At 34.1% G+C, this 21,852-nt stretch overlaps 6 protein-coding genes across 8 annotated transcripts; 2 read left to right on the top strand and 4 right to left on the bottom strand.

Annotated features, from left to right (window-relative positions):
• Positions 1-303: 303 nt before the first annotated feature.
• Positions 304-4,445, bottom strand: LOC118737804 (perlucin-like). Its single transcript, XM_036468571.1, has 5 exons — positions 4,042-4,445; positions 3,111-3,973; positions 2,951-3,003; positions 849-957; positions 304-786 (listed from the first exon to the last, which is right to left on the bottom strand). The coding sequence occupies exons 2-5, from the start codon at positions 3,163-3,165 to the stop codon at positions 521-523; spliced, it is 483 nt and encodes a 160-aa protein (XP_036324464.1). The 5' UTR covers positions 3,166-3,973; positions 4,042-4,445; the 3' UTR covers positions 304-520.
• A 1,195-nt stretch (positions 4,446-5,640) lies between these two features.
• Positions 5,641-6,752, bottom strand: LOC118737802 (coiled-coil domain-containing protein 43). The gene is made up of 3 exons (XM_036468567.1): positions 6,445-6,752; positions 6,155-6,367; positions 5,641-6,094 (listed from the first exon to the last, which is right to left on the bottom strand). The coding sequence occupies exons 1-3, from the start codon at positions 6,616-6,618 to the stop codon at positions 5,843-5,845; spliced, it is 639 nt and encodes a 212-aa protein (XP_036324460.1). The 5' UTR covers positions 6,619-6,752; the 3' UTR covers positions 5,641-5,842.
• A 4,750-nt stretch (positions 6,753-11,502) lies between these two features.
• LOC118737801 (cytochrome c-type heme lyase) lies at positions 11,503-13,125 on the top strand. 2 transcript variants are annotated; one of them, XM_036468565.1, is made up of 3 exons: positions 11,503-11,798; positions 11,923-12,522; positions 12,588-13,125. In XM_036468565.1, the coding sequence occupies exons 2-3, from the start codon at positions 11,930-11,932 to the stop codon at positions 12,844-12,846; spliced, it is 852 nt and encodes a 283-aa protein (XP_036324458.1). In that variant the 5' UTR covers positions 11,503-11,798; positions 11,923-11,929; the 3' UTR covers positions 12,847-13,125. The 2 variants fall into 2 exon arrangements, with proteins under 2 accessions (XP_036324458.1, XP_036324459.1); XM_036468566.1 differs by lacking the exon at positions 11,503-11,798 and having other exon boundaries at positions 11,829-12,522.
• A 195-nt stretch (positions 13,126-13,320) lies between these two features.
• LOC118737797 (MICOS complex subunit Mic60) lies at positions 13,321-16,890 on the bottom strand. Of its 2 annotated transcripts, XM_036468559.1 has the most exons (12): positions 16,805-16,890; positions 16,234-16,367; positions 15,967-16,181; positions 15,865-15,908; positions 15,579-15,769; positions 15,374-15,522; positions 15,128-15,294; positions 14,535-15,063; positions 14,434-14,454; positions 14,188-14,346; positions 13,838-14,126; positions 13,321-13,776 (listed from the first exon to the last, which is right to left on the bottom strand). In XM_036468559.1, exons 1-12 carry the CDS (start codon positions 16,847-16,849, stop codon positions 13,599-13,601), a joined length of 2,121 nt encoding a protein of 706 aa, XP_036324452.1. In that variant the 5' UTR covers positions 16,850-16,890; the 3' UTR covers positions 13,321-13,598. The 2 variants fall into 2 exon arrangements, with proteins under 2 accessions (XP_036324452.1, XP_036324453.1); XM_036468560.1 differs by lacking the exon at positions 14,434-14,454.
• A 116-nt stretch (positions 16,891-17,006) lies between these two features.
• LOC118737803 (39S ribosomal protein L35, mitochondrial) lies at positions 17,007-17,864 on the top strand. The gene is made up of 3 exons (XM_036468568.1): positions 17,007-17,129; positions 17,203-17,204; positions 17,263-17,864. The coding sequence occupies exons 1-3, from the start codon at positions 17,026-17,028 to the stop codon at positions 17,772-17,774; spliced, it is 618 nt and encodes a 205-aa protein (XP_036324461.1). The 5' UTR covers positions 17,007-17,025; the 3' UTR covers positions 17,775-17,864.
• Positions 17,865-18,320: 456 nt separating this feature from the next.
• On the bottom strand, positions 18,321-20,063 carry LOC118737799 (fumarylacetoacetate hydrolase domain-containing protein 2). Its single transcript, XM_036468564.1, has 3 exons — positions 19,763-20,063; positions 19,249-19,645; positions 18,321-18,998 (listed from the first exon to the last, which is right to left on the bottom strand). Exons 1-3 carry the CDS (start codon positions 19,858-19,860, stop codon positions 18,507-18,509), a joined length of 987 nt encoding a protein of 328 aa, XP_036324457.1. The 5' UTR covers positions 19,861-20,063; the 3' UTR covers positions 18,321-18,506.
• Positions 20,064-21,852: the final 1,789 nt, after the last annotated feature.

Raw genomic sequence — 21,852 nt, 5'->3', positions numbered from 1 at the left:
ATTTATACAGTTCCAACCGGTAGGTGAAGCTGGATTCAAAATATTTGGCGAACACATATTTATCGTCCGACTTGGTTCATATTTGGAAAGCTTGTTTTAACAAGATTTTTTTACCATTAACTTATGTATAAACAATAAAGGCAATTCGTAAATATAACAATTAAAATTAGTTTGTAACAAATTGTGCTGGTATTTTAATAAAAATAAATATGTAGTCAAAATTTAAAATGCTCCAACTCAACCAACCAGGTTTTTGCAATGTACTAAAGTTTGACCTTTTTTTTTTTTTGTCAAAGAGGTAACTATTTTATATCAAATATCATACATTTATTGATAAACAAGAATATGAGAATATAAGAACAATGTTTATAATATTTTAACCCTTTAAGTAGCCACTTGAGCGTGGCAGATTGAGGGTTAAATTGTTCTAATCGAGTGTATGTATATTTAACAAAGAAAATCTTTTTAATCAATGCCGAACCGAACTTTTCAAGCCGAAGCGTACGATGGAAAAGCCCTCTCAGTGGAGCTCCATTTCAATGGAATGCTCACAAATAAAATGTCTTAAATATCGGCATCGAGTATCATTCCATTTGCCCACCTCCCTGAATCCCATTTCAACGCATAACTCATCGCCACGCCAATTATCTGGCATGTTGGGCAGCCAATTTGTATAATTGAATTCTGCTCCGGTGCTGTGCCAAATGAATTTATCATGCTTTTTGTCAAACTTCCCAGAGGTCCAATATATGTAATCATTGCCAATATTTGGTTTATCGATGTAGCCTAAAATAGAACAAAATGTTTAAAAGCCCATATGTTTCGAAAAATTAAACCCATAATCTTACCAATTTCTATAAAGAACTGTGTTAACTTCTCCATACGTTCCGCCGTATTCGGAGTGAAGAGCGTCATATTCATATTGCTGCAATACTGAACAGCATCGGACCATTTTAACTGTTAATTTTTAATGCACATTGGAAATTGTGTTTGAAATTGTTAAATAAGTACATACATACATATGAGCATACCAGAGTTGTAAAAAATGCAGTAATTTTTTAATGCATAGAATTTTAATAATAATGTGAAAAATCAATGCATTAATTTTTGAAATTTAATGTAAATGAAAATTTAAATGCTCAAAAACATTGGAATAGTAAAAGCAAGAAAATTGTCAAAACGATTTTATAAATGAGTGTGTTTCATTTAGTTTGTAATTTTGTGTAAGTATGCATTTCCACATTTACATTAAACCGAAAATTCAATAAATAAAATGAAGCTGATTCTAATGAGATTATAAATATTTTCATATTTACAAAAACTTTCATTTCAAAGATGTTGAGTTCTATCAAATATGGTAAATGCATACCAAAGGGTTAATTTCTTTGTTTACATTTTTTGCCATTACAGCCAGGTATGAGAGAGCTCGACTGAATTCACTTCTATATGCCGTGATTGCACGCAAAATGTATTAAACAAGGTGTGATTGACAACTCAGTGCGGCTCTCTTTTAAGGTACTATAATGTCAAAAAGTATAAACAAACGAATTAACTCTTTGGGATGCATGTATCTTGTCAGCACTGATGCCCTAGGCTTTTATTTCGATTATAGTTTTGTTTTACTTAAATTACTTACATTACATATATTTTGTCAATAAAATAAAACAAATTGTTTATAAAATCGTTTTAGCAATTTTCTTATTTTTAATTGCCCAAGTTTTATGCTTTTGTGCGTTTATATTTATATTTAAATTTTTTATCCTAAACATTATTCGACACTTATAAAAGTATGATTTTATATTTGTTTCCAATTTTATATGTGAGCTTAACTCTAACAAATTTGATATTAAATTTTTTTCATGCGAAATAGTTTTCCATTAAAGACTTTGCTTCGAGCGGTTTTAATTTAAGCTCTTCTATACTTGCTTGCATGGTTTAATTATTTCGGTAAGCCGAAATATTTCTGTACGCGCCGTGCATTCTAAAGAGTCGTCTGTTTGAGTTTGGACATCAACAAAGACTGTATCCTGATCGCGTACTAAATCCTCGATGCGCCTGTGTATAAACGAGCTCGTTTGAAAGTGCTTGATTCAGACGGACAACTAATGAAATCACTTTCCTTGAAGTGGTTTACACAAACCGGAGATGAATCTCGTAGTACAACACCACAGCTTTCTTCCCACCGCTGCCGTCTAAAATTCGCAACTAGGTGGTTTAAAACATCGCACTATTTTCGTTTCCTGACTTTTATTGCATACAAGGCACCGTTCACACGTTTTGCTTCGTTTCATCTTGGTTTCCTTACATTGAATATTCAAGCAAAGTCGAACGTATTTACTTACTTGCTCTCCTCGGCAGTTTATCTCTTAACAATTTCACGTTTATTAAGAAAATTTGTTGCTTGAAAAATTTGTGTGTATTTTTTTTTAAACAATTCAAATTTAAAAAAAAAACATTTTCAAATGGGTTAACAATTCATTTAAATTTGACATTATGGCAGTTTCTTATGAGAGCAATGTCAAAATCAATCACACTTTGTTCAATACATTTTGATTGCACGCAAATTGCTTTTATTTTCATAAAATATCTAACAATGTCAAGAAGAATTTTTCTTCAAATAAACATGATAGAAAGAAGCTGAAAAAACTATTAGTAATTATACGAAGTCCTTTCAAAAGAGGTTATTTATATTTCACTAGAAAATAAATTTAATTGTTTTTATCAATGCAAACAAAAAAAATTATTAAAAATTTTAATGCATTAAAATTTTTTCATTTGCATTATTATTTAGTGAAAACAATTTTCATTAGCGTTGAAATTTTTATTTGCATTCAATTTTAAAAATTAATGCATTACTTTTTTAACTTAACATTAATGCTTTAAGTACCATTAATGCATTAAAAAATTAATGCATTTTTCACAACTCTGGTGCACACTACAACTTGCGTACCTTCACTTTATCCACGATTATAAATCTGGTCAAACCTAGATCAAGCGTAGTCTCTGCAATAGATTTTAAACATAAAACAGATGTTTATAAACGAAGTTGCGTTGAAAACATAAACAAAATTCCCTTTTCTTTAGGCCTGCACATTTAGAGATGCACATACTTTCTTTTGCTATAATGCTGGTAATTATTGCGAATAATATAATTGTTTTCAACATTTTTCTATCAATTTCTAAGCATTTACTTCAGATGAAAGAACTTTAAGTGATTGTACCGTTCTGATTATCAACTTAAACTCTTGTGGCCAGCAAAGGAGAATTCATTTTTGATAATTTAAAAGTGCATGATTGTATACATATGACGGCATATACATCCATACATATGTACATACATTCTTGAGTGTATAAACAGTTCAAAAGTGATAAGCGTATAAAAAATATATAAAAAGTAAAAGAACTGGAAAAAATTAATTTCTTATATGTGTACATACACATTTGGCTTAACAAAAACCGACTTAAGAGTCCTATATAATTCTGTTCTGTTTTATTAATCATATGCGCGTATAAATATATACTTATACATATATGTATTTGGCAAATCTAAATATGTATATTTGTATGAACATTAACATATGTACGTATGAACTTATGTGTGTATATACACTTTAAAACCGGTTTCAGCAGCGCATCAAATAATACGAAATAATTATAAAAAAATTTAAATTGGACTTAGTCACTCGCATATGTATATTATCTACATAAATATATGCATATGTATGTATACACGTACATATCTTACATATGTAAGTGTATGTATACATTTTCTGCTATGAATGAAGCCAACACGATTTCAATTGAAAACTTGCATACAGTTGGGTTTGATTCTTTAATTTTTGTGTCCTTTCAAGTGCAATTCATCCGGATTTATTTTAGCTTGACAACGTTCTGCGTAACGGTGGCAACTGTGATTTGGACAACATTCCGAACTATTTTTGCAAGGATCTCCATGTCGACCGCAAGATTTTTCCTAAACCAAAACAAAATTAAATAACATTCATACTTATTATATAAATTGTTTATGTGTTTATCACTCACTTCAGCATTGGTAAAAGTGATCAAGCTCAAAACGCACAACACCAGCAAGAAAGAATATTTAAAGCCCACGAAATGCATTTTTATATTAGTATACTATGGAAAGAGAGCAACTGTGCTTCGTCAATAAGGTGTTAATGAAAACAGACTAAACGCTTATGTCCGTATCAAATCTATTTTATATAAGAACATGATTATGAACTGAACGACTTATCAGTAAGCTTGTTCATTCGGAAAATGGGTGTCGTTGTAATAAGCGACTGTTGCCGTTTCGGTAGCATTCGTTATTGCAAATATTTTTTTCCTGAGAATAAGAGGGGTTTTTCTCAATATATGTATGTATGTATTTATGTATGTTCATTAGGATGGATCGCGAATAAAAAGAGCGTAACCCGAAGTTCAAAAGTTACAGAAACTTCCAGGATTTTGGCGCAATAAATATTTCCGACCCAGCTATCGTTTTTTTTTCAAACCGATTGTGTTAAAACGATTTGCTAATTAAATTTTTTGTTGATAGCCTTAAGGAAAATATTTTTAATAACGTAAATATTTCGTTTTCCGGAATTTTTAAGTGATTTTAAATAAATTTTCGAGTCGAAGACATATAGAAAAGTAACTTTTTTGAGGAATAGCTTCATAACATGTCTTATTAAATGCATATAAAAATTTTAATAATAAAGAAAAAAATAATGATTTGCTAATTCCTCAAACGAGTTTTTGGGTAACGACGCCGGGTACGTAGACCCGACTGCCGTGGGAGAACATTCCTCACCGCAGCTTTCACCAACACAGTTTAAGTGAAACTCGCTGTTAAGACAATGGGCCGAGTAAATAAAAAAAAGCAATTACTTTTTCTTAAAATTTCAGACCTTTGGCTCGCCTTCGACTACACAAGTTGAACAATTCAGAGTCATGACGGGAGTCATGTTGGTGTAACTAACACATATTTATTTTCACACACACATTCAAACCGACTCACGAGACAGACGCACTGCGTATGCCGCCTATAACACAGGTCCACAAAAAAAAATCGATGAAAGGTTCCTTTGACCACGTCTGGACGTGATGGAGCAAAACGGACTTCAGATTCGTGTTCAGCGACCCCAAAAACATATATCAGAATAGGTTTGGTTAAAGGAACCTTTCATCGATTTTTTTTTTGTCGGCCTGTGTAATTAAACAAGTAGTTTTTAAGCAAAAAAAAAACCGACTTTAATTCTCATAAAATTTAATATTATTGTTCATTTCTTCATGATATAATGATCGGATTTAAACCAAATTAGTATGGGACCACATGTGTAACAACTTTCCTTTAAAAGGAGAATTATAGAAATCGGTTAACGTGGTCCAAAGTTATGCAGTAGCATACATAAAAAAAAATAAAAATATTCAGACGAATTTCCATTTTTGAAGACGGTTAAAAAAAACTTCTTTTTCTTAAAATTTAGTTACTAATATAGGATGACACAATGTTTTTGAAGGCGTAGCTTTAGAAAATTATTGAAATAGTAATACTTCTAGCTCGATTTCAAGACATGCTAATTTTAAAGTCAGCGAACTAAATAACCATGTTTGGTTCAAATTAATATAAGCTTTCCATTCATATTCATATACATATTTGGCCTTGAAAGCATGAGTTTTAATTCGATGCAGATTGTGTTATGCATAAAACAAATTTGCATTTAAGATTAATAACAGTTGTAAACAAACAAGTTTAATATTAACTCATTAAATTAATTTTGCGTTAAATACATATGTATGTAATTATCTGCACCAATACAAAACGATGCCCACTATCATTCAACTACCGTCTGCGTTCGCCCTTAACAGTTTTACGCTTTTCCTTCTTTTCCTCGCGCATTTGTTTTTGCCGCTCCCGATCTTCTTTATCCTTCTGCTTCTTCGCTGCGCTTTCCAAACGCGCCTGCTCTCGCTTTTCTTTTTGCAATGCCATCACATCCTGAACATTCGTGTTGCGTTCAATTCCAGTTGCTCCCGTATTTGTTTTTTCGACTTCCTCCTCTGACTCATACGCATCTTCGTCCTCAACTTCCGTCTGTTAAGGCCAAATTGTAGTTATATTACAATATTTTACTCAATGTTTGTGTTTATTTACCTGTGAATATTGCGCCAAAATTTGCTCGCGAATTTTCCTCTCCTCATCTGTGTATTCACGCTCCTTTACAATGGTTTGAAGTTTCTGCGCTTCTAGCAATTTGGCCAATTGCTCATTCACATCAACGTGTACAGCTTTTTTCACTTCTTCCTTAGGATGTGTCTTCTCCCATTTCTCAAGTAATACATTTATAAGAGCATCGAGATCGTTGGTCTACATTATTATTTAAAAGAATATATGGGAGATGTGTTTGACATGCATTTTAATTAAACTAACTTCAAGCGACATACAATGATTTCTCCGAGTATATCATTGAGCGCTTCACGTTTCTCTTCAGGTGTCTCTTCCCCTTCAAGTATTCCTACTATATAGGAGCCAAAGATGTCTGGGTCTGTATTCAGTATCTTAAGTTGGCCTTGCAGCCACGTTGTGAACTCATCCGTAGACTTTTTATTTTTCTGCATTTTGGCAGCTTTAATCGGTATTTCCAGCTAAATTTTATTCAATCTGTTAAACTTGTTGCAGTTGTAATTTTTCTAAATATTTGCTATTTTTGGTATTTTCCGGTTTGCCTGTAGGGATGTCGGAAAAACATCGATGCATCGAAAATATCGATGTTTTGCTTCCTCTCGATGTATAAATAGTCGATGTATCGATGCATCGATGTTTTTTGTGACTAATGAGAAATAGGCGGTTTCCATTACTGCCCGTCTCCACAGGATAAAGTTTATACATATGTTAGCATACAAATAGCCAATGGAGACCGCTCATTGCTCTTCAAGAGCAATATATATTAGAGCTTATATCTTGCCATCTATTGCCGGCAATTTGGTATTTTGACAGCTACATGTTCATTTGCACGAAAACTTCGAGCGGCAACATTATTGATATTTTAATATAAAAGCAAATATTGAGCTGTTTTCTGTTAAAATATTTGATATTATGTAATGTAATAGCCTAATTTTAATGTAATGTAATTTAATTTTGTAAGTGATTGAATCCTGCAAAAATACCTTTTAGAAGCTATTTCACAAATGCTTATATCAAGCAGAGCTGTAAAATGATTGAATCAATAGGATCTGCATTCACTCGACATTCTTTTCAAAATGTTGATTGTTTGTTTGTATAAAAAAAGCCTCATTCCTGAGTGGCTTAAAATGCTTGAAAACAAATAAACTGTGTTGTGTTTTTGAATGGTAGATTGACATTCAGTATGGAATGTGAATGTAACAGAAGCATTCGCACACACACATGATTGTATATTTAAAATGAATGCACACGTTTTTACCATTCAGTACCAATACCTTTTTCCCAGGGTTGATATATTTTATACTTTAAAGTTTAAACATATCTGGAATTGAAAAAAAACATATATGTATACGTATGTATGTATTTCAACGCGTATGTATAGACATTTTCTGACATTAACCCATGGCTAATGACTGGTGCGAAATCAGTCCAAACAAACATCGCAGCCGTCGAGCACAAAGGACACATCTTGATACATACATTTACATAAATTAGATTCGAAACTAGTGAACTGTATATAGAAATATAAAACAGTGTCAATAGAATTGAGTTTTTAAAACTCTTGCTTGAAAAAACTTAAGAATTTCATTACCGGCATCTGTCCCTTCGTATTATAGACTTTTAGAACTATAAAATGTCTATTCTGCACGTAACCGGAAAATTTTATTACCAAAAAATGTTACCTGTTCATGTCACCGCGATTCTAGGAACGTTGGTAATGCTATATATTCAGCAATTCAGCCATGAAGAATTGTGGAAATTCTGGCATTGCATATTTCACGGGGCGGGGCAATATTTTGTTACCAGCTTATGAGATGGTAACAAAATTTACCGGTTACAAGAGTACACCAATTGCGAAAAGGGTTTAAAAATTGATTGTAGACATTTTTTCGCAGAATATATGTATATATAAATTTAATTTATGATTTTTTTTCTATTAATTTTTTTCTTCAGTTTTCAAATTTGAAAACTTTCAAAACGAAATTTTATAAGGGTTCTTGTTTTCTTTAAAGAGGGGTTGAGGAGTTACATTGTAAAATTTTTTTCATTAATTATTAATTAAAAGGTGTACTATTTAAACATATTTACTACGCACTTCTGCAGTAAAAAAATACAAAAAATTAAACAATAACCTGGTCCCTCCTATAAAACGGTAATTTCGAAAAATTCGTAAAATTCAATATTTCCTTAATTACAGAAAACAAATTGCTAAAAAAAACTCACATGTTTATTATTGTACATTTTTGAAAAATGGGACATATTTCTAACTTTTGAAATCAATTTGCTCAAAACATACATTTAAAATAATGTTTTAAGAAATAATTACACCCGAGCGCATTTGTGCACATGGGTATTATAACTTTGTTCGCATAGCGGTTGTTTGTTGTCTAGCCCTTCAGGTTAATAAAGATTGTAGAAAACGATTTTTGCTTGTGTGGGGTCCCGTTTGATTCCCAAAATTGGAAGGAACTGATTTTTTCAAATTGCAAATCCTAATAAATAAATTATTTCTAAAATAGGTTACAGCAGACAATGTTTAATAATTTTTTATTAATATACCGACACCTGATTGGAAGATCGACCTATCTCGGCAGCCAATTCAAAAACGCCCTAACTCAGAAAGCTTTCTATGAAAGTCCTACTTCAGAATTTGGTTGAAGAACGCCCTATCTCAAATGAAAATATATTGAAAATTTGCCGAGATAGGGCGTTTTTGAACCGCATTCTGAGATAGGGCGTTATTCAACAAAATTCTGAAATAGGGTGTTCTAGAACAGTTTTTTGAGATAAGGAGTTTTCGAACTGGATGCCGAGATAGGTCGATCTTCCACTTAGGTGTCGATATGTAGTTTTGATGTTAACAAACAAACCAATACTTGGGTTAAAAAGCGTGCTCAATGAAATGGGTATAAATTCTTAAATATTGCACTTTCGGAAAAGGATGTTAATGAAAATAGAGACCAACGAATTTTGTTAAATATTTTTTTGTTGGAAATGTTGATAATTTGTGGCTTATTGTAAATGAAAAAACCTCCACAAACCAACAAATTCGATTTTCGAATCTTCATTAACTGCTTGACCCAATAGCGACGAGAAAAAGTACGAAGAAATTTGTATCAAAAATTTTTATAATTAAATAATTAAATGTATATGTATGTCTAAAGTTAGAACCATAAGCTCTTAAATTTGTTAGTTTATATTAACTTATATATGTATGTACTAATTTATGCATTATGCATTATTAATAGTATATTGGTAACACTTATTTGGAAAGCTGACAATTTTCTAAAAAGAGATGTTAAAATCATTAATAATTTATATTTTTCATAATGACATTCTAACGACACGTTCACTAAAAAATATTTCTCCAATTAATATTTTTTATTCTTATAAATCCTTGTACAAATTTAAGTGAAAAAACAACTGATGATAACGCTCTATTAACTATTTTTCGTGTTGAAATTTTGCAGTCTTTTTAATAAAATGCAACCTGGCGTATTTTTCAGTGGGTTTCGTGTGTTCAAAATATTTATATCAATTGATTGGTACTGAGTGGATGTGTGCACACATAGCAAAAGCTGCATTCATCTGAGTGCTTATTCAGTGTTAAAAGTGAATCGTTCGTCATTCAATTTTTTCAATCTTTCTTTGAATATGGAAATGTGTGCAATCGTATCTACTTTGAGTGAATGTAGAATTGGAAAACTATAAGCCGCATTATTCGATAAGGGAGAATTCAATGAAAACATAATAATATAAAATTGATGATTTTTAATTTCAAATGATTTCACAGTTTTACAGCTCTGATATCAAGATATAAAAAGCCCACACACAATATTGCCACTGATATAACTTATATCTAGCGACCAAAATGACAGCTGGAAAGCAAAATATGAGCAATGGAGATGGCCAGTTAGAAATATATCAACGTACAGTTTCATAGGACTCTGTCACACGGTCAGTAATTATCACGATATTTGGATCGCGCACGGATGCTACATGTTCAATATTTATCGCGTCAGTATTTGCATAATTTTTGTGCTGATCGCTTATTATGACGCTTATTTTGTGTGAATAATTTACAGATAATGCATTCTACAATTATTTTAAAATTGTCAATGTTAATTAAAATTGTTTCCAATTTGTTTTGAAAGGTTAGTTGTCGGCATATCGTAGAAGATGCAGAAACGGATAAGTACGGCACTGTCGTTTGCTAATCGTTGTGCACGCACTGACGATGAAGCAACTATGATAGGACGACCAATGTGCAGAAAGCCTAAATGAACGTAACGTAGATTTGTGCTTTTATGTTGTATAGGCTTTCATTGCTTTTCACAAACTTCAGAAATATTACATTACGGTGTGTATAGCCGTCATCTTAGTTAACATCTGGTAATATTTACATGGCAACGTTTTAGGCAACGTAAAGTTACGACCGTTATTTTACGTTACCGCTTTCGAGGAAACCAAAGCTTAAGTCATTTAAAAAAAGATGATATAATATAAACAACATGTATATCTCCTCAAACAAAGACTGTCGATAGTGGCCAACGACAATTCGATACCAATTCGATAGTACCATCGATATAGTGTTTTCCTGTGGAGGCAGGGCCTTATGCATCTGTTGATAGGCTTGGAATTTTGTCTTTGAAACGCCACACTTTTCTTTGAAAACGCTTCATGTAACCTGAACACAATGAAAACGAGGAGCTACGGATCACAGCTGTCAAATTATTTTAACACGTACCAAAGAACGTAAATCTATAAGAGGAGACAACACGTTATAATTGTAGCGAGTGTGAACATCAGGAGCAAAATTGTAGTTTGACAGTTCCACAGGTTTTAGTCCGAAGTTCAAAGGAACAGACTAATTAAAAGCTATACATATTCAAATATTTCGTTGTTTACTTCCATCTAAAAATATAAGGTTTTTTGCTTACACCGCTTTCTGTTTTTGTTTGGACATGCATATAAGCTGATCGTTTGACACTTGTCATGAACTTACGAGAAAAAACTATGGACTAAATCCTGTAACTTCTGACTAGGAACAGTTGCTCAGTTACTCTCTCAAATATGTTCCCACTTACAGGTTTTATGTCAATAGGAACGACTTCCTGTAAGTTCTGACTAAATCCTGTAAACCGGACTGCTATTGGAACAGACTAAATAATTATTTATTGATATTTAAGCCAAGACAGTGTTGTACAAATGACGTGTAAACAAATCGACTGACGTTTTTACACAAAATAGTGCTTTTTGCGTTCCTTCTACAGCTGTTCTCCTTTTACTCTCACTTGAGATAGTGAAATTGTAGTTTGACAGTTCCACAGGTTTTAGTCCGAAGATCAAAGGAACAGACTATATGCTTTTTTGATCATAAAATAAAACCCCATGGCAGCGCCATTCCTCCCCCAATGCAGAATGTCAAATTGTGTTGCCAAATGTTTGTCTCATAACCTTAAATTTTTAAATAACATTTGTACAACAGCGACTACCCCTCGTGGGGGAAAATTTTTTGTAAAAAAGTTATATAAATTGAAAACTTTTTGATATTGCATAGTCATTTTCCTAAAATTGTGCAGGTATAATCTCAAATTAACCAATTATTTCAAGTGTAAGTGTTGACAACTTTTCAAGATAGCCTACTACTGCATTTTGTTATGCAATGACTTCGACCCACATTAAGGGTTGAAAAATCTAGTGACACATACATATTCTATAAATTCACCTATTTGTAGATTAAAAATGGGTAATACAATCACTAGTGTTAGTTTGGAAGCGGCAACCAATAAGCCACAAGACCATATACACAAGGCTTCAGCGGGCGCTAACCCTCCACCAGAATGCCCTATGCACCAGAAGAGTGGCGCGGCAGCAACAACACAACCACCGCAGAAAATTACCACAACCAACACTGCACCTATATCTGAATGTCCAGTTCAACATGATAAAAATGATATCAATCCTCTTAATATGATGCCACCGGCCAATCAACAACCCGCGCCAGATCAACCCTTTCCTCTATCAACAGAACGTCAAACCTCTAGCATACCAAAAGTAAGTGAAGATGGTAGTATGCAATTCTGGCAATATCCAAGTCAGCAAATGTTCTGGAACGCAATGCTTCGCAAAGGCTGGCGCTGGAAGAACGAAGATATTTCACAGAAAGATATGGGTGACATTATTTTTATTCATAACGCTAACAATGAACAAGCCTGGAAAGAAGTACTTAAGTGGGAAGCACTACATGCAAAGGAGTGTGGCAATCCCCGGTTGAAGAGTTTCGGAGGCAAGGCTGCCGATTATAGTCCACGTGCCCGTTTTCGTAGCTGGTTAGGGTAGGTGTTGCATATTTATTTAAAATTGGTAATAATCGAGTTCAAATAGTATTTTTTATTGATAGTTATGAACTGCCTTTTGATCGCCATGACTGGATTGTGGACCGTTGTGGCAAGGATGTGCGATATGTCATAGACTACTACGATGGGGGACTTGTAGACAAGGATTATAAATTTGCAATTCTGGATGTACGCCCAGCAATGGACTCTGTCGAAAATGTTTGGGATCGTATGCGTGTCGCTTACATGCGATGGAAGTTCACAGCATTAGACACGCTTTCAGGCAATCGCAGTGAATCGAATAGTGGAAAAGTGGATCACTAAATTAAGAGCAATTTAATTGCTGACAAATTGATTTAAACTCGAGTTAATTTAATTTATTTTACACATATTGGTCTACTTTTAATTTGCTATTATATTTAATTGATAAGGTACTATGTATGTACATATATAAACTAAACAGTAACGAAGAAAATTGTGCAAATGTTGACTTCGGAGAAGGGTTTTCGAAGATCAAAGAATTAACAAAACGTTTCACTTGACAAACAACTTCCGTTATCGTTGTCCGAAATTTAATAAATACTAGCAATTAGACGAAGTAAACAATTGTTATTTTATGCGATAAAAATTAATAGTGCTAGATGTCATGAAGCATGAAGCTTTTAACTTCTAGAAGGCGAGCCTCAACTCTAAATAGGTATTGTGTACTACATTGCCCGACACGACAGGGCCAATATTATTCGTGTCGGCAACGTCAACTTGGAAAAAGCCACAAGAGTATCAATAATGAATTTGAACTTTTTCTGTCATACTATTATAATTTTTGTTTGTTTATTTCTTTACCAACATTGCAACTATTATTTCCATTCTTTACATTCGGAATGCACAACTAAATCAACAAAGATAAATTAATGTAATTTTCAATTAAGATAAAACGGAAAAATCAAACAATTAAAAAGCCTTGATGCAAATTGCCGATTTAGTAAAATGTAAATTCCGTAGCATCGTTGCAAATGTAAATCCATGATTACAATCACTATAATTTTAAATCGTTTTCCTTGGTTTAAGTAGTTAATTTACAAATACAAGAGGCCGCTTGCAGCAGCGTGGGCCATTAGTGTATTGGCAGCTTGTTTAGTTTCTAACGTCAGACGTGTCTCATTCAACCAATCGCATGCAACACGACGTGGTCCTCCTTGCAATAGGTTCATATACTTTAAGGCTTGTAGAAGATCTCCGCGGTCAACAAAGTACCTGTAATTGAGAATAGATTTTTGATGTTTAGCATAAACGTTTTCATCTTAAATGTATTTACCGAGCTCGGTTCAAAATATCGTATGTATCCAATTTGCTGTAATCAAATGGTTTGTTTTGTAACTCATCTTGCGAAATGGGATCATCGGGTTTCAATATGAACAGCGACTGCAGGTAAGAAAGGAAATATATCGGGAGACTGGCACCACCCTCGGGAACAAGCGCCAATTTACGTGCAACACGCTCTACATTAATAAAGCGTTCACGCAGGGCATCCTCAGTGAACACGCCACGCTCGCTAGCGGTAGATGGCAAGTTTCGAATCACAACAGAAACTAGTTCGTCACCCTCTGTAAGAGAAAAACAATTTGTAATAAATGCCCAGGGTTTGATTAGAAATGCGATACTTACCGGCAACCTTGGAAATCGCCTTTATTTCGCTCTTAAGCGGACGCAACTTATTTCTCCAATGTTCACCTGGTTCACCAGTGCTAACTGTAGCCCACAAGGATTGACATGCGGCCCAAAGTGCTTGCGCTTGGTGAGCCGAACGCTCAGCTGCAGCGCGCGCTGCAATTTACATACATATTAATTAATATTAAACATACACATTTTTAAATTGATAAAAAAATATGGGTTTTAGAAAACTTTTTATACCTTTAAGCTCATCATCAATTTCTTAAAAGTAGCATTTATAAAGAAATTCATAACAGATTTTTAAAATGGTATTCAGCGTAAAAAAAACACACTGTACTTACCTTGCAAAGCAGCATCCATGCCACGCATTTTACCAACCATCGCCGCCAATTGTAGCTTGTAATTTGCTTTCTCGGTTGCCAATTTATCTTCCAATTCGCGGGTGAAGCTGCGCTTCATTTCACTCTCCTTCATGGCTAAAGCATCGTTCAAATGATCTATATGCGCTTCAGCTTGCCTTTTTAATTGTTGACGCAATTGCTTTTCAGAATCAGCTCTAATTTGGAAAATTTTTTTCTGGTTCTCAAGAGCTAATTTGCGCTTTTCTGCCTCCAGGTGGTAGTCCAGTTGAGCTTTTACCGCTTCCGAGTCACTGTCGCCGCGGAATGCTTCAACTGCACGCTTGAGCCTCAACTCACCGTCTGTTTGCAAGCGTTGGAGTTCTTTTTGATAGGCCAAAACATGCGAATAAGCGTGCATGATGAATAAATCCAAATCTTCTTTGGAAAGATTTAGCTTTTGATCCGACAAATTAAGCCCAGGAAAGATAGATTCAATCTCTTCGACAAAATAGTTACGGGCTTTCTCAACCTTTAAATAAATAATACCATCAACCAATCGAATTAAAAGCGCGTTATGATCAATAATAGCTTACATTCCTCCAATACTTTTCGGACATAGTAGCAAGGTCCTTATGTTGGTAAAGCTCGTCTTTAACATGATTGATGTGCTCCAGCAAAGATTTGATTTTTTTACGAATGGTCACTATTTGCTCGTGATTTTCTGAGGTTGCAGCTTTGCTCAGAGCGATTTCACATTTTTCTATAAGGAAGAACATACGAAATAGTACAAAATTATTAAAATATTTATTTAAAATTTGGCTGTTTTGATGCTTGTTTACCGATTTTATCAATTGCTTCACGAGCCGATTTTTCCGCCGTGGCAACGGAGGTGTCGCGTGCACTAGTTCTATTCCTCAAGGAAGTCCAAATTGATGTGTCAACATTTTCAATGGCATCATCTACAACTTTACGTACATCATTGTTGAAGCTTTAAAGGGAGAATTATTATTAATATAGGCATTCAAAATATAGCCAAATAAATACCCCTTTAGGATCCCAATTGCTTTGTTGTACTCTTTTACTGCCAATGCAGCAGCTACTTCCACCGCACTTTCCAAATCTGTTACATCTCGGGGCAAAGGTTCGGGTTGTTTTTGAATTTTGACCGGTTCACTTGGTTTGGCAGTAGCAGGCTTGGACGCAGGAGGCGCTTCTTTAACAGAACTAGCAGGAACCTTTTGTTTTAAATATATCAAAAAAAAACTTTACGTGTTAAGAAACGGCCGACAAATTGTACTTTTATATCTACATATGTATATGGATATCTTACAGGCTTTGGCGATGAAGTTGTTTTCGGCTGGACAACATCAGATTCTGTGGAAATAATCGAAAATAAAAATTCTCTCTCACAATTTAATTATTAAAAACTTACGCTTTGTAGATGGTTTTTCTGCTCCGCCGAACCAGCCAGTCACAGTAGATGTGGCACTTTCCACCGTTTTGGAGACATTATCAAATTGTTTTCTCACTCCATCAAATTGTTTGTTGATGTCTGCAATTGGGTCTTGGGAATCTAAAGCTACTTTGAGAACGTATTCTGCACCAGGAACGTTTTGTTCAACTTGTTTTCGAAATTTCGGATCATATCTAAACAGATTATTTTGTAAAATAGTGTTTGATATTAAAACAAATAACATACTTCGCATATCCAATAACTCCTCCGGCAGCAACTAGGGGCGACAGAAATACCAAAATTTTGCCGAACCCAGCTTGTCGTACGTTCGGGGGCAAACCATTGCTATAATTTTTGCGGCTGTACTGGCTCAATGTGATCTAAAATTAACAATAATAAATGTAATTTATTTTCTCTTTTTTATTAGTGTATAAAATGGAACAATGTTAGTAAAAGGGTCTGCAGTAAACAATGTTGTGTGTACTTTGTTGAAGAAGGAGGAAGCCAAACGTACATGTTAGGAGTAAGGCTATTTGTTATGACATCAAAGTATATATAGCATGAGTGAACTCCAGAAGCAATATGGATCACAATGGAAACAATTTTATCAAATTACATTTCTTTTCTGGATAATTTTCTGCAGAGTTATTGAAGGTTGCATTTATAGATGACATAACAATTTGCCTGTCTATATTGGGTGGTGGGGAAAGGGGCGATCATTTGCTGTGCGTTTTTTAAGTGACAGTGATGGTGGTGCTTCGCGCACCGATGTGATGACGGCATGATAGCCAAATATATATTTTTGTACACCACTCACCTGTACGACATCTCTGCATTGCCTTTTCAATGCCAAACGATACATTTTTGTTAAAAATTTGGAATACTTAATATCGTGGTCACAATTCCAATTCGCTTAAGAGCCGGCGCTTAACGTCCTCCCTCAATCTAGACAAAACCAAAAACTTTTTTCTGCCCTGCTCCAAAATGAGCCAATATTTTGCACAGAGAGAATAGATGACAGATCACAAAATTGGATAAATGAAAAGTCAAGGAAAATCACTAACAAAGTCGGCAAAGCAGTGTATAAACGTCAAAATCATATGGGAATTTGGGGTTATTCTCGCTCAGGTTATGGAATCAAGGTGAGGCAAATTCGTGATTATTTTGATTTTTAAATAAATTAAATCCAATCATGCTCCGGTCAATTCTTACTAGTGGTAAGCATAATAATATACTAATATAAACAAATACCTAAAAATAACTAACCATTTTTAGCGGTTCGCACAGCTTCGATGCTTACCAATACCAGTTCCGTTTTCGCTACAACCCGCCGTGCTGTTACTTACCAAACTTGTAATCCATTAACATCGTTTAACTTGCCGCTGCTCAACAAAATCTCAGCTTCTATAGGTCAGCGACTTCAGCCTAGTATCGTGCCAAGTTTTACTGCGCTTCAACAGCAACAATCACGTTCCTTAACAAAGTTCTCGCTAAATAAAGGGAAACGTAAGTCCGTGAAGGCGGTTATCAAGCGCTTCAAGCGCCTAGATTGGGGCATATGGATTCGCACTCATACAGGCCGCCATAAAAAAATGTTCAAGAAATCGAAGGAGCTTCGAAGGAGACTGCGTCAACATGTTTTCACTAACGCGACGCAGAGTTATATGCTAGACAAAATGGTTACTAGTTTTTGGCGACGTCCAAAACACTACATTGATGATCCCTATGCACCATATCATAAGCGAGATGAGTTCTTTGCAACAAAAAGCAAAACTTTTAAGGTTTGAAATACGAAAGAGGCAAAGACTAAGTTGGCCCATTATTAAGGTTATTGTTGTGATTGACAAACCGCTCAATCTTAAAATAAACTAGTTAATCAAACTTTAAATTTGTTTGCTTCAAAAACCAAATAACTTTTAAGCGGAATATATTTGTTGCATACATATGTATCTGTGTTCGTATGGAATAGTAGCTTATGTCGGAAAGCTTGCTTTAGTATACTGCGGCATACTCTTTATTCTTTAAACGACAAGGAATTTTTTGATGAGATTAATTAAGAATATTGACTTGCTAGTATCGGAAATATTTCTTGCACGTTTATTTGCCAAAAGTTGTTCAACGGCTCGGCGCCAGCGAGTCATTCGCAATCGTATGCTGCGAATGCCGCATTAAAGTAAAGCCAGCCTTTCGACATAAGCTACTATTCCATACGAACACAGGTATGTACGTACGTATGTAAGTGCAACTAATACATGTGTATGTATATCTATCGAAAAAGTTGTAGATACATCGATAGCTTCTTTTTGCTTGTTGGTGCTTCAAACAGTCTAGGATATGATGATTACTGTCCTTGGACATGAATGTACATATATGCACAATTTTCTTTATTTTTTAATAGTTGCAAAAGTTACTGTTTCAATGATTTAATTACACAAACATTTAACCAATCACAATTTTACGTACAATTTAAATGCCAAGCTTGACTTTAAAAGCAAAACAATTTACATTGGGTATCATCGTTAAGAATCGGCGACAACTTTGTTGACCATTCTACCCAAGCATTGAATTTCGGTTTCAATTACGTCACCGACTTTTAAATACTCCGGTGGATTACGGTACATTCCAACACCCTTGGGTGTACCGGTTAAAATGAGATCACCAGGCTTCAGCGTGATGCTCTGTGATAATCTATGTATGACGTCGTCAATTTTGAAAATCATATCTCCAGTGAAATGGTTCTGCTTTTCTACACCGTTGATAAGAGTGCGCATGTTAAGGTCATAAACATCTTTGATTAAACTTTTATGCACAATGGCTGGGCCCAGGGGAAGGAATGTATCCATAGATTTACCGATCAAAAACTGTCCACCGTTACGAGATTTTTGCCAATCTCTGGCCGATATATCCTGAGCTATAGTATAGCCAAAAACATAGTCCATAGCTTGCTCTTTCGGTACTTTTTTGGCTTCTTTTCCGATGACAACACCCAACTCAACTTCCCAGTCCATTTTCTAAAAGTAAAGACAAATCATTTTTATAATAAACGTATTATAAGTGAGAATGTAATGGCAAAAATAAAGAATTTGCAGAATAACCTTAGGTATTCCTATCTATGTCTTATCTGAAACTCGTCATTCGACACATATATGAACATATGTACATACAAGTTTATAAGTGCATATTGTGCATATTGTGGTATATATGTGTGTATATGTATAAGTATAAGCATATGTGTATATGTATAAGTATAAGTGCACTTACTGTAGTAATTTTATGTGCGATCACATCTCCCGTGGGTCCAGTCAGTGCAGTATTAAATTTACTGAAAAACATGGGCTCCGTTGGAGCTGGCTTGTTTTGTTCTTCACAATGGTCTTTAAAATTTAATCCTATGCAAATTATCTTTTGGGGATTTACTAAAGGCGGCAGAAGAATGTGTGAATCTGTCATTTCTTCAGTTTGAAGACCGTTCAGTTTACGTTGAATTTCCTCCATTGAAATGTTTTGGGATATAAACGAAACCATGTCATTGGAAATACATGCTCCACCCGATAATTCAACCAATTTGCTACCATCTTCAGACACCACACCAAGACGTCTACGATCATCATTTTTACGCAAAAATTGTACAAAACGCATTTTTGGAACTGAACTTTTGCTAAAAGTTGAAAATTAAATATATAGTAACATTAAGCACCAATCGGTTCGAATTGAAATTAAGAACTACTGATTAGTCGTCATAAGTCATAAGTCTAATATTTGCTCTCCGGCTCACCTCGAAGATAAAAAACGAATCGATTGAAGTGGAGAAATGTCACCAAAGACCAATTTCGCGTAGTTTTTACGCAGAGGCAATCCGATTCTTAAAGCCATTCAGAAATATGATTTTTCACTAAGAATTTAGGCGGTTGCCGATATTTAAACTTTAGACCATGAATTAAAACGAGAATTTTGAAAATAAGCTTTTATTGTTTATAAACTATTTTATTTCTATAAAAGTTAGAAATCTGAAAGGCAATTGTCATTTGATAAGCGCTGAAACGATAACAGATAACAGCTGATCCAAAATATAAATGTCGGCAAAGAAGTAAAAAATTAAGCAAGAATTAACCAACACTCATGAACCCAAAATACAAGATCACCTAATCAAAGAAGCAAGAAAAAAGTATATTTCTGAGCGTTTTTGACATTTGCATAAGAATGAAAACAAGCAAAGAAAACGAAAAAGGCGCGGTGATTGAGTCCGATTAAATTGGTATTTATTATAAAATATACAAAATGAAACTTGACGACAATTCGCAAAAAAAGTTCATAAAATATGGTTTTCATGATTGAAAGTGTTTTACAATCGCATATCATTACCATGGGTCGATTTTTCAATGCCAACGTTCGGGCCACAAACGTGCACCCACTTTTCACGCAAATTTACGCCTTTTGGCAAACCAAACATACGCACAAACTTGTTCCAATCACACATCGCTTCATTTTATATCATAAATATGTAATAAACTAAAATTTATAACTAAAATCGCCGCAGAAAACACATTTAATCACTAAAAAATCATTACGAAGAGGTAGAAGACGTTGTAAACAAAACCGAAAAACGTCAAAAACGCTACGAAAACTTGTTTCTCAAAATTGATTACAAATACAACGATGGCTGATTAGGTGATCTGTAGTCCATGATAAAAATATAGTAGGGTAGAACCGCTGAGAGTCACTTTTCAAATTCTTGACGTTTCCAAACAATTTAATTTTTAAATTTACTCACAAACTCACACACACATTTTCATTTTCAAACTCAAGCAACAACAATTTCGAACAATTTCATTTTTTTATTTTCACTTTTATATGATTTTAAAATGTTGGCAAACTTCAAAAAAAAATCATAGCCGACGAATTGAGAGAACGGTTCTACCTTGCTATATTTTTATCATGCTGTAGTCGTTGGTTCATGTGCAACACTCATTTACAGAGAGCAAGCAACAATTCTCTCTCATGTTGAGAAACTTGCAAATTTCTGCACGAACGCAAATTTGCAGGAATTTGCAAGTTTCAAGTAGGTGAGACGAATATAGATGTTTTCTATCGGTATTGAGTTTCACTACCAGCTGGTGTCCACGGTTGCATTTCAACATAATTAATTTTTATAGAATTTTTAAAAGTCTTCCAGATGGCCAAAAAACAGGGTATACATGTAAATTTCGTGTTGTTCTGAATTTCTTTAACATACATTTAAATGTTTTTTATCGTACTGGTTATCGGGTTTCTTAAATCTACTCTGGTTGCAATTGCTTTCCGATTGCCAATACAATTTTTTCTCAGCCGAGTACAGTTAAAATCATTGGAACTAACTAAATTAATTATAAAAACAAGTCTTTAATTCCTTTTTTTCATAAAAAAAATAGCTCGAACTTAAAATTTTTTAAATTTGACGGACTTATTTATTAAAATTATTGTGGACAAAAATGCAACTATGTGCCAAAATCATATGTTTTTTGTGATTGCAAATTCTTGCTGGTTTTGGACATTTCCATAACCATTAAGGGCCGGTTGTTCAATCATCAGTAGCTGTCACAACTTTTCACTTTTGGTTTCCATGTATTTACTACGGGCGGATGACAAATTTTCAGTTTAAGTTTTTTTTGGGCGAATCTCAGGATAAGGCTAAATATCATGGTGGAATCATACCCTGGCGCCATGGCTGAATATATATTTCATAGTTTCATTGAAAATTGTTGAAACGAAATCAATTTCGGTTTAAATAATTTTATGTATTCAAATTTGTAAATCTAATTGGGGTGAAAGTTTTGAGAAATCTTGGCAGCCCTTCAGTCATCTGTTCCTTCGACTGACGGCTGTCAG

Source organism: Rhagoletis pomonella, unplaced genomic scaffold (assembly GCF_013731165.1).
Source record: "Rhagoletis pomonella isolate Grant_MI unplaced genomic scaffold, Rhpom_1.0 Rhpom_scaffold_00004, whole genome shotgun sequence".
NCBI lineage: Eukaryota > Metazoa > Arthropoda > Insecta > Diptera > Tephritidae > Rhagoletis > Rhagoletis pomonella.
The sequence above is the reverse complement of the archived record's forward strand: the minus strand, read 5'-3'. Positions and strand labels throughout refer to the sequence as shown.